This window comes from Trachypithecus francoisi, unplaced genomic scaffold (genome assembly GCF_009764315.1).
Source record: "Trachypithecus francoisi isolate TF-2019V2 unplaced genomic scaffold, Tfra_2.0 Lachesis_group4, whole genome shotgun sequence".
Taxonomy (NCBI): domain Eukaryota; kingdom Metazoa; phylum Chordata; class Mammalia; order Primates; family Cercopithecidae; genus Trachypithecus; species Trachypithecus francoisi.
Window position 1 is genome coordinate 118,412,483 of NW_022681469.1, and position 14,295 is coordinate 118,426,777.

General features: G+C 49.7%; 1 protein-coding gene across 6 annotated transcripts in view; it reads left to right on the forward strand.

Annotated features, from left to right (window-relative positions):
- The window catches only part of HIP1 (huntingtin interacting protein 1), a 218,444-nt gene that overhangs the window by 168,074 nt on the left and 36,075 nt on the right, over positions 1-14,295 (forward strand). For all 6 annotated transcript variants that reach the window (XM_033192730.1, XM_033192726.1, XM_033192727.1 and 3 more), the window contains 2 exons: positions 4,352-4,492; positions 9,898-9,955. In XM_033192730.1, coding sequence (XP_033048621.1) covers positions 4,352-4,492; positions 9,898-9,955 — 199 coding nt within the window. The remainder of the gene's footprint in view (positions 1-4,351; positions 4,493-9,897; positions 9,956-14,295) is intronic.

The window sequence follows — 14,295 nt, forward strand, 5'->3', positions numbered from 1 at the left end:
TTACAGGCATGCATCACCACACCTGGCTAATTTTTGTATTTTTAGTAGAGACAGGGTTTCACTATGTTGGCCAGGCTAGTCTTGAACTCCTGGCCTCAAGTGATCTGCCTGCCTTGGCCTCCCAAGGTGCTTGGATTATAGGCATGAGCCACCGTGCCCAGCCTGCTCTGGTTTTATATGCATTGTTCATTAATTTTGTCACCACGAGATGCTGAGCTCTTCCCTAAAATCAGGAACCATGTCCTAGTCATCTTTAAATTCTCTCTGTTCTAGCCCAGTGCCTGGTGAATAGCAAGTGCTCAACAATAAAAGAATGCTTGCTTTTTAAAAAACTGCAGGCTGCCAGGTGCAGTGGCTCATGCCTATAAACCCAGCACTTTAGGAGGCTGAGATGGGAAGATTGCTTGAATCCAGGAGTTAAATTCGGGTAGCTCTGGTCCAGAAGACTCTAAGTAATTCACCCTAGAGATTCCCAGAGCCTACAGCTGGAAGTTAAAACTATTTAATGAATTCTGTTCACCTATTTCATCACTGCTGTTTTTCTTTTCTCTCTCTCTTGTTTTGTTTTGTTTCGTTTTTTTGGAGATGGGATCTTACTCTGTCGCCGAGGCTGGAGTACTGTGGCACAATCATAGCTCACTGCAGCCTTGACCTCCCTGGGCTCAAGGGATCCTCCCACCTCAGCCTCCTGAGTAGCTGGGACCATGGGTGTGTGCCATCATACCTGGCTAAGTTTTACATTTTTTGTAGAGATGGGGTCTTGCTATATAACCAGGCTGGTCTTGAACTCCTGAGCTCAAGTGGTCCTTTCACCTCAGCCTCCCAAAGTGCTGGGATTATAGGCATGAGCCACCAGGCCTAGCCTCCTGTGCTTTAAGAAGCACCCCCAGTGTGCACTGTCCAACAGGGCATTCACTAGCCTCATGTGATCATTGAACTTGATTATAATTAAATAACATTTAAAAGTCGGGTCCTCAGCTACACTAGTCCTATTTCAGGTATATTTCAGGAAGCCACATATGGCTAACATATTAGAAAGTTTATATGAACATTTTCATCATTATAGAATTCTATTGGATGGCACTGTTGTGGGTGATTCTGATGCGTGCTAAAATGTGACAACCTCTGAGCTTGGACATATAGTTTGCAACCCGGGATGCAGATTAGAATCTACCTGGGGCCTTTTTTTTTCTTTCTCTCAAACGGAGCCTTGCTCTGTCGCTCAGGCTGGAGTGCAGTGCCGCGGTCTCAGCTCACTACAACCTCCACCTCCTGGGTTCAAGCAATTCTTGTGCCTCAGCCTCCTGAGTAGCTGGGACTACAGGTGCCCACCACCATACCTGGCCAATTTTTGTATTTGTAGTAGAGACGAGGTTTCGCCATGTTGGCCAGGCTGACCTTGAACTCTTGACCTTGAGCAGTCCTCCCGCCTCAGCCTCCCAAAGTGCTGGGATTACAGGCATGAGCCACGGCGCCTGGCCTAATGGGGGATGACGGGGGAGGCTTTTGAGAGACACTGACATCCCAACATACCGCAGACCAATTGAAACAGATGGTGGGGGCAGTTCTGGGGATTGCAGGAAGACTTGAGTTTTTCAGTTTCCCCAGGGGATCCTAACCAATCTGAAAGCTAAAGTCAAGAACCACTGCACAATCCATGCACTTTTCACAGCATTCTCACTGAAGTCCTCCAAGACCCTTACGAGGTATGCACTGTTACAGCCACGTGTGCTCAACAGAAGAGCGCCAGGAGGCACAGAGTAACTCAGCACCTTGTCCACAGTGACGCTGCCCTAGATGTTCCTGGGTGCCAAAGGGCATTCCTGGAAGTCATCGGGAATCGAGGGCAGGCAGGGAGATGGAACAGCCTGTGGTTCCTGCCAGTTGGAGCCTGAGGAAGCCGGTAGACTTGGGGATGGCTGCCTTGCAGTGACAGCTGCTTTTAATTTGTGTCAAGGAGGAAAGCTGTCTTTTAATTAGAACAGTTTGGATTTTTTTTTTTTTTTCTCAGCCGCCAGACTAACCCAGTTACAAGGGATTAGTGCAGTCAGGGGAAGCAGAATACAGGCAGCCCGGGGCTTCCCTCTGGGCCAGTTCCACTCACAGAGGGACCGCAGGGAGAATCATTTCATTGCCCGCTGCATGCAGAGTCTGCAGAGGCAGTGGGTGGCCAGTGCAGGAAGGAAAATCAGCCTGGCCAGTGGTGTGAGCTGAGTGTCTGAAGCCAGACAGCCAGTTGCTTGGTCTAGGCTGGGGGGCAGGGGGTTGGTGTGGAGGGAGCCCCAGCGTGAGAAATTGAGGGATCAACTTTGTCTCTGAAACTCAAGAGGGTGGAGGCAGGACTTCTACTTCTGTTGCCAGGTGCCCCAAGTTTCAGCCTTGAGTCCTGACATATCTTCCTTCTCCCAAGTCCTTTTTTCTTTTTTCTTTTCTTTTTTTTTTTTTTTTTGAGACAGAGTCTCGCTCTGTCACCCAGGCTGGAGTGCAGTGGTGAGATCTCGGCTCACTGCAAGCTCCGCCTCCTGGCTTCACGCCATTCTCCTGCCTCAGCCTCCCGAGTAGCTGGGACTACAGGCACCCGCCACCACGCCCAGCTAATTTTTTTTGTATTTTAGTAGAGACGGGGTTTCACCGTGTTAGCCAGGATGGTCTGGATCTCCTGACCTCGTGATCCGCCCATCTTGGCCTCCCACAGTGCTGGGATTACAGGCGTGAGTCACCGTGCCCGGCCCTTTTTCTTATTTTTCTTGTTTTGTATTGTTTCGATTTGGTTTGGTGTGGTTTGGTTTGGTTTCTTTTGAGATGGAGGCTTGCTCTGTCGCCCAGGCTGGAGTGCAGTGGCACCATCTTAGCTCACTGCAACCTCCGCCTCCCAGGCTCAAGTGATTCTCCTGCCTCAGCCTCCCAAGTAGCGGGGTTTACAGGCACACACCACCACACCCTGCTAATTTTTGTATTTTAGTAGAGACAGGGTTTCACCATGTTGGCCAGGCTGGTCTCAAACTCCTGACCTCAGGTGATCCACCCGCCTCAGCCTCCCAAAGTGCTGGGGTTACAGGCGTGAGCCACTGCGCCTGGCTTGTTTTGTTTTATTTATTTATGAAACAGTCTCACTCTGTCGCCCAGCCTGGAGTGCAGTGGTGCGATCTTGGCTCCCTGCAGCCTCCACCTCCTGGGTTCAAGCGATTCTCCTTCCTCAGCTTCCCAAGTAGCTGGGATTATAGGCATGAGCCATCACACCCAGCTAATTTTTGTATTTTCAGTAAAGATGAGGTTTTGCCATGTTGCTCAGGCTGGTCTCAAACTCTTGGGCTCAGGCAGTCCCCCCACCTCGGCCTCCCAAGTGCTGGGATTGCAGGTGTGAGCCCCTGCACCTGGCCGAGACCCAGTCTCGTAAAAAGGAAAAAAAGGAAGGTGAGGCTCCCTCTCGATGTCCGCCATGGTAGGAGCTCTCCCAGGTGATGAGCAAATCTCTTCTTTCCTGGGCTATCGGGGTCTCTGCACAGACTAGCACTTAGTTCACCTGTTCATGATGCACTGAATATTCTGACTCTCAGGAGCAAAGGCACCTGGTCTAACCATCACTGGCCCCATTAGCTCTTGGGCTCTCCAACAAGTCTGTTAACTCACCACCTCTCAACAAAACCACTTCTTTTTTTTTTTTTGAGATATCTTACTCTTGTCGCCCAGGCTGGAGTGCAGTGGTGCAATCTCGGCTCACTGCAACCTCCGCCTCCTGGGTTCAAGTGATTCTCCTGCCTCAGCCTCCCGAGTAGCTGGGATTACAGGCATGGCCACCATTCCCAGCTAATTTTTGTATTTTTAATAGAGACAGGGTTTTCCCATGTTGGAAAGGCTAGTCTCGAACTCCTGACCTCAGGTGATCCACCCACCTCGGCCTCCTAAAGTGCTGGGATTACAGGCGTGAGCCACCGCACCCAGCCAAAACCATTTTTCTTGTTTTTTGAGATGAAGTTTTGCTCTGTTGCTGGAGTGCAATGGCACCATCTCGGCTCTCTGCAACCTCCACCTCTTGGGTTCAAGTGATTCTCCTGCCTTAGCCTCCCAAGTAGCTGGGATTACAGGTGTCCACCACCACACCTGGCTAACAAAACCACTTCTTGACTTTGTGACAGCCTTCAAGTGACTTACCTTCTGCTTCTTTACCTGTCTAAAGGGGATACGTTGACCTATCTCATGGGAGTGTCATGAGGGTTAAATGAATTAGATGAGGTAAAGCACGCAGAGAATCGGTCCTTGGTGTATGTTGGACCCCTGCCTCTGCCCCTCTGAAGAGGCTGCCTGTAATCCCCTGGCTCTACCACCTTTCTCCCTCACTTTTATTTCCTAGTGTTCAACTCCCTGGACATGTCCCGCTCTGTGTCTGTGACGGCAGCAGGGCAGTGCCGCCTCGCCCCGCTAATCCAGGTCATCTTGGACTGCAGCCACCTTTATGACTACACTGTCAAGCTTCTCTTCAAACTCCACTCCTGTGAGTACCACGGGCCAGATCTTCTTACGTGAGATTCAGGCCAGAGGGAGGATCCCAGCCTGAGGATGTCTCTGGAGAAACACAGTCCTTCTCCGTGCCTTTGGCTGTCTGCTTCTGTTCCAAAAGGCCCCGGAGTTCCTGACTATTGTGAGGATAAAAGAGCAGGGCCCAGACTTTGGTGTCTCCAGTAAAGCCCCTGGCTTGCCACTCTTGTGTCCCAGTGTTACAGGATCTTTGGGGTGTCAGTTTTCTGGCTGGAAACCTCTGGGGCCAGTGGCGCCTTTGCCTGAATTCTTGTTCTGCATCCAGGAAGAATGAGGTATGCAGAAACGCGGAGGGTGGACAAGATGAAGAGGAGCTTTATTGAATATTAGAGCAGCTCAGAGGAGATGCAGTGGGTACTGCTCTCTGTCTGTAGGCAGGTTGTTCTCTCGAGTGTTCAGCTCTCAGCAGAAAAGAGGCCATGGAGTGGATAGCTCCTCTCTGCAACTGGTCATCCTAGCATCTCTGCAGGTCTCTGAAGCTCTCAGCAGAGAGAGTAGCTCCTCTCTGTAGCTGGTTGTCCCTTCTCTGCTCAGCTTGGCTGAGCTCAGGGCTTTTATGGGCCTCGGAGGGGAGGAAATGCACCCCCATTGGTCCATGGGCAGGCCCGGAAAACGCACCCGAAGTTCCCACTCCAGTCTGTGGGATTGGCAGCCTGGCCCCCACCGGGTACCCACCTTTCCACCCAGAAATCTGTCTGCCTCCCACTGCCATGCATGACACCAGGACTCAGCCCCAACTTTGCTCTAAGATTGCAGCGGGTGCTGACAGCAGAGAGAAGCCAGGCAGCAGGAGCAGGTTTAGAAGAGGGGAGGGAGAGCTTTCTCAGGCCCTGAAGAGTACAGGGATGCCTGAGTCTGCAGCCAGGGCTGGGGGCGGGGCGGGGCAGCGGGGCTGCCACCCACTCCATGGAGCGGGAAGCCCTAGTCTGCAGCTGCGTTTTGGGAGGCTGCAGCTGCGCCCAGGAAGGCAGGGTTCCTGCCTATTCCTGGTCCCCAAGAGCACAGGGAAGCTCAGATCTGCAGTCACAACTTGGGCGGCTCCAGCCCCACCCAGGAGGGTGAGGCTCCTGCCCTGTGCAGCCCTGGCCATGCCTCTCTGCTACAGATGGCATGATGGCAGTGGCAGGCCACCTGGACTGGCAGCCACCATCACCAGGATGGTCCTCTCTGTCTGCCTCTAGCTTGAGCACATCACCATTCATCAAGTATGTCGTGTATCCTACGAACCGCACAAATTATCAGCAGACCTGGCCTAGACCTACATGAGCTAATGTAATGATTTCCAGACCATTCATCCACACAATCCCTTTGTGCAAATGGAATTTTATGGAGAAATGTAAATGATAAAACACAGCTGCTCATTAAATGGAAACCTATCCCTTACCTAGCTTCAGTTCCCCTGGGTGCCCTTAGCAGGATATATATAGCTTGGAGGTTCTGATCTTGGAGAAGTTTTTATACTTTTTTTTTTTTTTTTTCCTGAGACAGAGTCTCACTCTCTTGCTCAGGCTGGAGTGCAAGGGTACGATCTCAGCTCACTGCAACCTCTGCCTACTGGGTTCAAGCAATTCTTGTGCCTTAGCCTCTGGAGTAGCTGAGACCACAGGCATGGGCTGGCACACCCAGCTAATTTTTTGTTGTTGTTTTTCGAATTTTTAGTAGAGATGGAGTTTCCCCATGTTGGCCAGTCTGGTCTCGAACTCCTGGCCTCAAGTGATGCACCCACCTCAGCCTCCTAAAGTGCTAGGATTACAGGTGTGACCCACTGCACCCCGCCAGTTCTTATACTTTTGTGTCCTGGTTTAAAATGATGTGTCTGGGGCAGGCACAGTGTCTCACACCTGGAATCCCATTACTTTGGGAGGCTGATGCAGGCAGATCGCTTGAGCTCAGGGGTTGGAGACCAGCCTGAGCAACAGAGTGAAATCCCTGTCTCTGCAAAAATTACAAAAATTAGCCAGGCATGGTGACATGCTCCTGTAGTCCCAGCTACCCAGGAGGCTAAGGCGGGAGGACCACTTGAGCCCAGGAGGTCAAGGCTACAGTGAGCCATGTTTGTGCCAGTGCACTCCAGCCTGGGCAACAGAATGAGACCATGCCTCAAAAAAAAAAAAAAAAAAAAGAAAGTAGTGTAAGACAGTATACTCGGTAACTATAGTCATTGACAAGTAATGAATCTCATTATTTAGACGGTACAAGGGAAGGATGCAGCATTACCTAGATGCTAATCTGGGATGGTTTTGTGGAAGGGAGATTGGAATTAGCTGCCCAGGGATTAGAAAGGCTTTGTGGCAAGTAGGCCTGCCCAAAGGGAGAGGGACCCCCAAGAGAAGGGACCAGCTGCTTAGAGTGCTGAACACAGATGAACTTTTCATTGTTTCCAAGTACACTGTTGCTCAGTAGAACATCACCAGTGCCTTTTTGTAAAATGGCGAGTTAAGCTGGGCATGGTGGTGCACACCTGTATACAGTCCCAGCTACTTGGGAGGCTTAGGGAGTTATGAGAAGAGACAGGTAATTAAGCGTTTGGGTTTAAAGGCCTTCTTTGAAGGCAGGGCAATACCCAAGACCCACACTGCCTCTGGGCTGAGAAAAGGGTAGGAGGGAAACTCTTTACAATATTTATTTATTTATTTGTTTATTTATTTATTTAGACACAGGGTCTCGCTCTGTTGCCCAGGCTGGAGTGCAGTGGCACAATCTCAGCCCACTGCAGCCTCCACCTCCCGGGTTCAAGCAATTCTCCTACCTCAGCCTCCCAAGTAACTGGGATTACAGGTCCCCACCACCAGGCCTGGCTAATTTTTTTTTTTTTTTTTGAGACGGAGTCTCACTCTGTCGCCCAGGCTGGAGTGCAGTGGCCGGATCTCAGCTCGCTGCAAGCTCTGCCTCCTGGGTTTATGCCATTCTCCTGCCTCAGCCTCCTGAGTAGCTGGGACTACAGGCGCCCGCCACCTCCCCCAGCTAGTTTTTTGTACTTTTTTTTAGTAGAGACGGGGTTTCACCGTGTTCGCCAGGATAGTCTTGATCTCCTGACCTCGTGATCCACCCGTCTCGGCCTCCCAAAGTGCTGGGATTACAGGCGGCTAATTTTTATATTGTTTTTAGTAGAGACGGGGTTTCACCCTGTTTGCCAGGCTGATCTTGAACTCCTGAGCTCAAGTGATCCTCCCACCTGGGCCTCCCAAAGTGCTGGGATTACAAGCGTGAGCCACTGCAACCTCTTTTCTAAAAATAAACATTTATTATTGTTTTAGATCCACAGAAAAGTTAAATAGTACCAGGAGTTCTCGTATACCCAGTTCCAGTTTCCCTATGTTTGTATATTAGTATGAAACGTTTGTCACAACTAATGAACCAGTGTTGATACCTTATTATTAATTAAAGTCCGTACTTCAGGCTGGGTGCAGTGGCTCACGCCTGTAATCCCAACACTTTGGGAGGTCAAGGCGGGCAGATCACGAGGTCAAGAGATTGAGACCATCCTGGACAACATGGTGAAACCCCGTCTCTGCTAAAAATACAAAAATTAGCCAGGCGTGGTGCACGCGCCTGTAGTCCCAGCTACTTGGGAGCTGAGGCAGGAGAATTGCTTGAACCCGGGAGGCGGAGGTTGTGGTGAGCCGAGATTGCGCCACTGCCCTCCAGCCTGGCAACAGAGCGAGATTCCAAATCAAAAAAAAAAAAAAAAAAGTTTGTACTTTATTCAGATTGTCACAGTTTTTACCAGATGTCCTTTTCTGCCCCAGAATCTCATCCGGTACACCATGTGACATTTAATTTTGATGTCTCCTTAGGTTCCTCTTGGCTATGATGTTTAACTTCTCAAACTTCCCTTATTTTTTATGATTTTGATCATTTTGAGTTTTTTGTAGAATGTTCCTGAATTCTGTTAGCCTGATGTTTTTCTCCTGATTTAACTGTTGTTAAGGGTTCTCAGGAGAAAGATCATTTAGGTCAAGTGCCATATTCATTCACTGTCCACTTTTGCCATTTTGGTTTGGTTTTGTTTTGTTTCAAGATGGAGTCTCGCTCTGTCACCCAGGCTGGAGTGCAGTGGTGCGATCATAGCTCCCTGCAGCCTCAAACTCCTGGGCTCAAAAGATCCCCCCACCTCAACCTCTTGAGTAGCTAGGACCAAAGTACACATCGCCACACCTGGCTAATGTTTATTTTTTAATTTTTGTAGAGATAGGGGTCTCGCGATGTTGCCCAGGCTGGTCTCAAACTCCTGGGTACAAGTGATGCTCCCCCCTCAGCCTCCCAAAGTGCTGGGATTGTACATGGGAGCCACTGCACCCAGCCATCTTTTGCCATTTCAATAATCATGTTTTATACATATGTTCCCTGATTTTATCCAATGAATATATGACCCATTTCAAAATAACAAATTTAAATTTAAACAAAGCAAACACTAAAAGGATTGCTGAGCTGTGATCTATAGCTGCAATATGCAGATTTACACATCTGACAGGACCTCAGAGAACTGGCTCTGTAGGGGAGGAGGCTGTCCTAAGAGGCTACTGTGTGTGCAGTGTCATAGAGTTAGCTACCAACCAAGCCAGGACTGGAACGCAGATCCCAAGCCTCAATCCCTTGTTCTTTTTTTTTTTTTGACAGAGTCTCGCTGTTGCCCAGGCTGGAGTACGGTGGTGCAATCTCAGCTCACTGCAACCTCCGCCTGCCATGTTCAAGTGATTTTCCTACCTCAGCCTCCCGAGTAGCTGGGATTATACACACGTGCCACCGCTCCTGGCTAATTTCTGTATTTTTAGTAGAGACAGGGTTTCACCATGTTGGTCAGGTTGGTCTCAAACTTCTGACCTCAAGTGATTCTCGTGCCTCAGCCTCCCAAAGTACTGGATTACATGCGTGAGCTACTGCACCCAGCCTTCAGTCCATTGTTCTTTGCCTTCTCACAGCCATCCTCTTGGGCAGGCTCTATGGATCTCTTCCAGACTAATATCAGCCCTGAGCCTCAGCCTAAAACAAATGCAGGCAATAGCTGAGAAAGAACTGCTCCCTCCTGGGCCTGCCATGGTCCAACCTGCTGCTGGTCAGGTCACCATTTCTTCTCTAGTCCGGGACACAATTTCCACCCTATTGAGCCCAGCATGGCTTGTCCTTCAGGAACTAATTGAAGTGGAAGGATTTGGAGGATAAGCGTCTGCACACTCCTGCTGGTTCCTGCTGGGCTCCCTTGGTTACCAGACCTCGGGACAGCTCTAGGCCAGTCATGGCCCCTGGCAGTGCTGGCCACATGCCTCAGGGTAGCTGGGCCCCTCCCCCTCGAGAGCCCCGCTGTGGCTTCCCTGCCCTCTGGTCCCGCTCCTCTCTCACACTCTTTCCAATTTCTTCCAGGCCTCCCAGCCGACACCCTGCAAGGCCACCGGGACCGCTTCATGGAGCAGTTTACAAAGTAAGTGGTTCAAGTAACAGGAATGGAGGTGAATCCAAGAGCACTATAAAATCATTAAGCCATGCAAGAGCACTGTGAGAGGTGTCTGGACACAGTGGTTCATGCCTGTAACCCCAACACTTTGGGAGGTCGAGGCGGGAGGATCGCTTGAGGCCAGGAGTTCGACACCAGGCTGAGCAACATAGCGAGACCCTGTCTCTACAGAAAAAAAAAGCAAAACAAATTAGCTGGGCACAGTGGTATGCACCCGTGATCCCAGCTACTTGAGAGGCTGAGGCAGGAGAATGGCCTGAGCCTAGGAGTTCGAGGCTGCAGTGAGCTACGATTGTGCCACTGCACTTCAGTCTAGGTGACAAGTGAGACCCTAAAAAAAAAATTTTAAATACTTGGGTTGGGGGGTGAGGTTATCTTCATTCTTTTCATTCTTTTTTTTTTTTTTTGAGATGGAATCTCGCTCTGTCACCAGGCTGGAGTGCAGTGGTGCAATCTCAGCTCACTGCAACCTCTGCCTCCTGGGTTCAAGTGATTCTCCTGCCTCAACCTCTTAAGCAGCTGAGACTACAGGCACACACCACCACGCCCAGCTAATTTTTGTATTTTTAGTAGAGATGGGGTTTCAGCATGTTGGCCAGGATGGTCTCAATCTCTTGACCTTGTGATCCGCCCGCTTCAGCCTCCTGAAGTGCTGGAATTACAGGCGTGAGCCACCACGCCCAGCCTGAGGTTATCTTCATTCTAAGGTGATAAAGTGACAGAACATAGCTCAGACAGAGGCAAATCTACCTATAGCTAGGGCAACTAGTGGTTCTCTAATAAATCCCATAGAAGCATATAGAAGAAAGAGATTTCATCCATTCATTAGTTGTCTGCTTATGCCTCTTCTCTTTTCCCTCTCCCAAAGTTCTGGTCTTGTAACATTTATAGACTGATAACCCCTAAAAATGTATCTCTAGCCAGACCTTACCTCTGAATTCCAGCCTCTTGTCCCCAGTTTGATATCTGTGTAGCATACTTAAATCTCAAACTGTACTCTAGGTTTTCCCAAGAAAAAAAAACCTTTCTCTCTCCATTCTTTTTTTGTTTGTTTGTTTTTGTTTTTGAGACAGAGTCCCACTCTGTCACCCAGGCTGGAGTGCAGTGGTGCCATCTTGGCTCACAGCAACCTCATCCTCCCCATCTCCAGTGATTCTCCTGCCTCAGCCTTCCGAGTAGCTGGGATTACAGGCGCCCACCACCATGCCCGGCTAATTTTTGTATTTTTAGTAGAGATGGGGTTTCACCATGTTGGCCAGGCTGGTCTCGAACTCCTGACCTCAAGTGATCTGGCTCCCAAAGTGATGGGATTACAGGTGTGAGTCACTGTGCCCAACCCGTCCCCATTCTTTTCTATCTCAACAAATACTGCCATCATCCATTTAGGCCAGAGATCTGGAAGTCACCATTTTCCTCATCCCCCATGTCCAATCCACTAGCAGGTTTGGTTGATACCCTACAAATATGACCTGCTTCTGAGGTGGGATGGGGTACTGCACTCCGGAGGCAGGAATTAAGGACAAGTAAAACAGGGAAGGGGTGGAAGCATCTCTGCATAAGACACGCCCCACCAGTGTGCCGTGGCAGTTTACCATTGCTATGGCAACATCCAGAAGTTAGCGCCCCTTTCCATGGCAAAAACCTGACAATCCGGAAGTTACCACTTTTTTCTAGAAATTTCTGCATAATCTGCCCCTTAATTTACGTATAATTAAAAGTGGGGGTGTGTGTGTATATATATATGTATGTATGTATGTATATGACAGCTGCTATTCTGGGCTCACTGCCTATGGGGGTAGCCCTGCTCTGCAAGGAACAGGACCTCTGCTGCTGGCTGTGCACTGCTGCCTCAATAAAAGCTGCTAACATCGGCCAGGCGCAGTGGCTCATGCCTGTAATCCCAACACTTTGGGAGGCCGAGGTGGGTAGATCACTTGAAGTCAGGAGTTCAAGAGCTGCCTGGCCAACATGGTGAAACCCTGTTTCTACTAAAAATACAAAAATTAGCAGGGCATGGTGGCACACACCTGTAATCCCAGCTATTCGGGAGGCCGAGGCAGAAGAATCACTTGAATCCGGGAGGTGAAGGATGTAGTGAGCCAAGATCATGTCACTACATTCCAGCCTGGGTGTCCAAATGAGATTCCATCTCAAATAAAGAAAAACCAAAAACCAAAAGATCTTTATTTAGGCTGGGTGCAGTGGCTCACGCCTGTAATCCCAGCACTTTGGGAAGCCGAGGCAAGTGGATCACTTGAGGTCAGGAGTTTAAGAGCAGCCTGGCCAACATGGTGAAACCCTGTCTCTACTATAAATACAAAAATTAGCCCTGTAATCCCAGCTACTCAGAAGGCTGAGGCAGGAGAATTGCTTGAGCTCAGGTGGCAGAGGTTGCAGTGAGCTGAGATCATGCCACTGCACTACAGCTTGGGCAACAGAGCAAGACTCCATAAAAAAAAAAAAAAAAAAAAGGGGAGGGGAGGGGAAACCAGGCAAAAGTGAAGGAATAGAGTGAGAGTTGGGAGGACAGAGGGAGCTGAGAAAGGCCTCCTGGCTTAGCTCTGTGAAAGTACACCCTCTTGTTTTTCCTGTTAATTTCCTCACCCTGACCATAGCTCCCAAATGCCAAGTTTCAGCCTCTCTGCCCGGTACCCCAGGAGCAAGCAAAGGACAAGTGCGCGGTTGTACCCACCTCCTGGTACCCCTGTTCCATTTGAGAAGCCGAGTACATATTCTATGATAAATGGCTTCTTTAGTCCAAGGAGACAGGCCCTGGGGCTGATTTCCTGGAATGTCAAATTCCGGTAGCTTGTGAAAGCAGTCGAGCCTATTACTGTTGGCTCCAACCCAGCAAGATGGGGACGTGTGGTCAGGTGATTTCATTTCCTTTCATTTGCTTCTAGCTTATGAAAACACCTTCCCTGAGTAGCCGCTTTGCTGTTCCACACAGACACGGCTGCTGTCTGAGACCTCCCTGTCCTTGAATTCAGGAGAAGCAGCAGTGATGTCACAGAGACAGGCCTAAGTCTTGGGATCTGGCAGGATGTAACCCGGGGGGTTCGTTTGTTGGGCTAAGCTGGAGAAAGTTCTGTGTTGCAGGCCGAAGGAGTTAAGGCCTATGCACCCCTTTCATCTCAGAATAGAGAAGTCTGATCTGGGCCTGGTGATGTGTGCCTGTAGTTCCAACTACTCAGGAGGCTGAGGTGGGAGGATCGTGCGAGCCTGGGAGGTCGAGATTGCAGTGAGTCGTGATCGTGCCACTGCACTTCAGCCTGGGCAACAGAGCAAGACCTTGTCTCTAGAAAACTTAAAATAGGCCAGGCGTGGTGGCTCACGCCTGTAATCCCAGAACTTTGGGAGGCCAAGTTGGGTTGATTGCTTGAGCCCAGGAGTTTGAGACCAGCCTGGACAACATAGTGAGACCCCATCTCTACCAAAACCACAAAAAAATTAGCCAGGTGTGGTGGCACACACCTGTACTCCCAGCTACTTGGAGGCTGAGGTGAGAGGATCCCTTGGGTCCAGGGAGGTCAAGGCTGCAATGAGCTCTGATTGTGCCACTGTACGTCAGCCTGGGCGATGGAGTAAGTAAGACCCAATCTCAAAAAAATACTTAAAAATAGGTAGGGCATGTTGGCTCACGCCTATAATCCCAACACTTTGGGAGGCCGAGACGGGCGGATTACCTGAGGTTGGGAGTTCGAGACCAGCCTGACCAACGTGGTAAAACCCCGTCTCTACTAAAAATACAAAATTACCCGGGCTTGGTGGCACGTACTTGTAATCCCAGCAACTCGGGAGGCTGAGGCAAGAGAATCACTTGAACCTGGGAGGCGGAGGTTGTGGTGAGCCAAGATCACGCTACTGCACTCCAGCCTGAGCAACAAGAGCGAAACTCCATCTCAAACAAAATAAATAAATAAAATAAAAACAAAGAATATGTAAGTCTGGATCCTCTCAGGTTTCTTGGTCTTCAGTGTTTAGATTCAACATAGAGATTTGAGAATGAGAAAAAGATGTTGATTTTGCCAGGTGTGGGGTGGCTCATGCGTGTAATCCCAGCACTTTGGGAGGCCAAGGCAGTAGGATTGCTTGAAGCCTGGAGTTTGAGACCAGCCTGGGCAACATAGCAAGACCCTGTTTCTACCAAAAAATTAAAAATTAGCCGGGCATGATGGTGCATCCCTGTAGTTCTAACTACTTGGGAGGCTGAAGCAGAAGACCACTTGAGCCCAGGAATTCGAGGCTGCAGTGAGCTATGATTGCACCACTGCACTCTAGCCTGGGTGACAGAGCAAGACCCTATG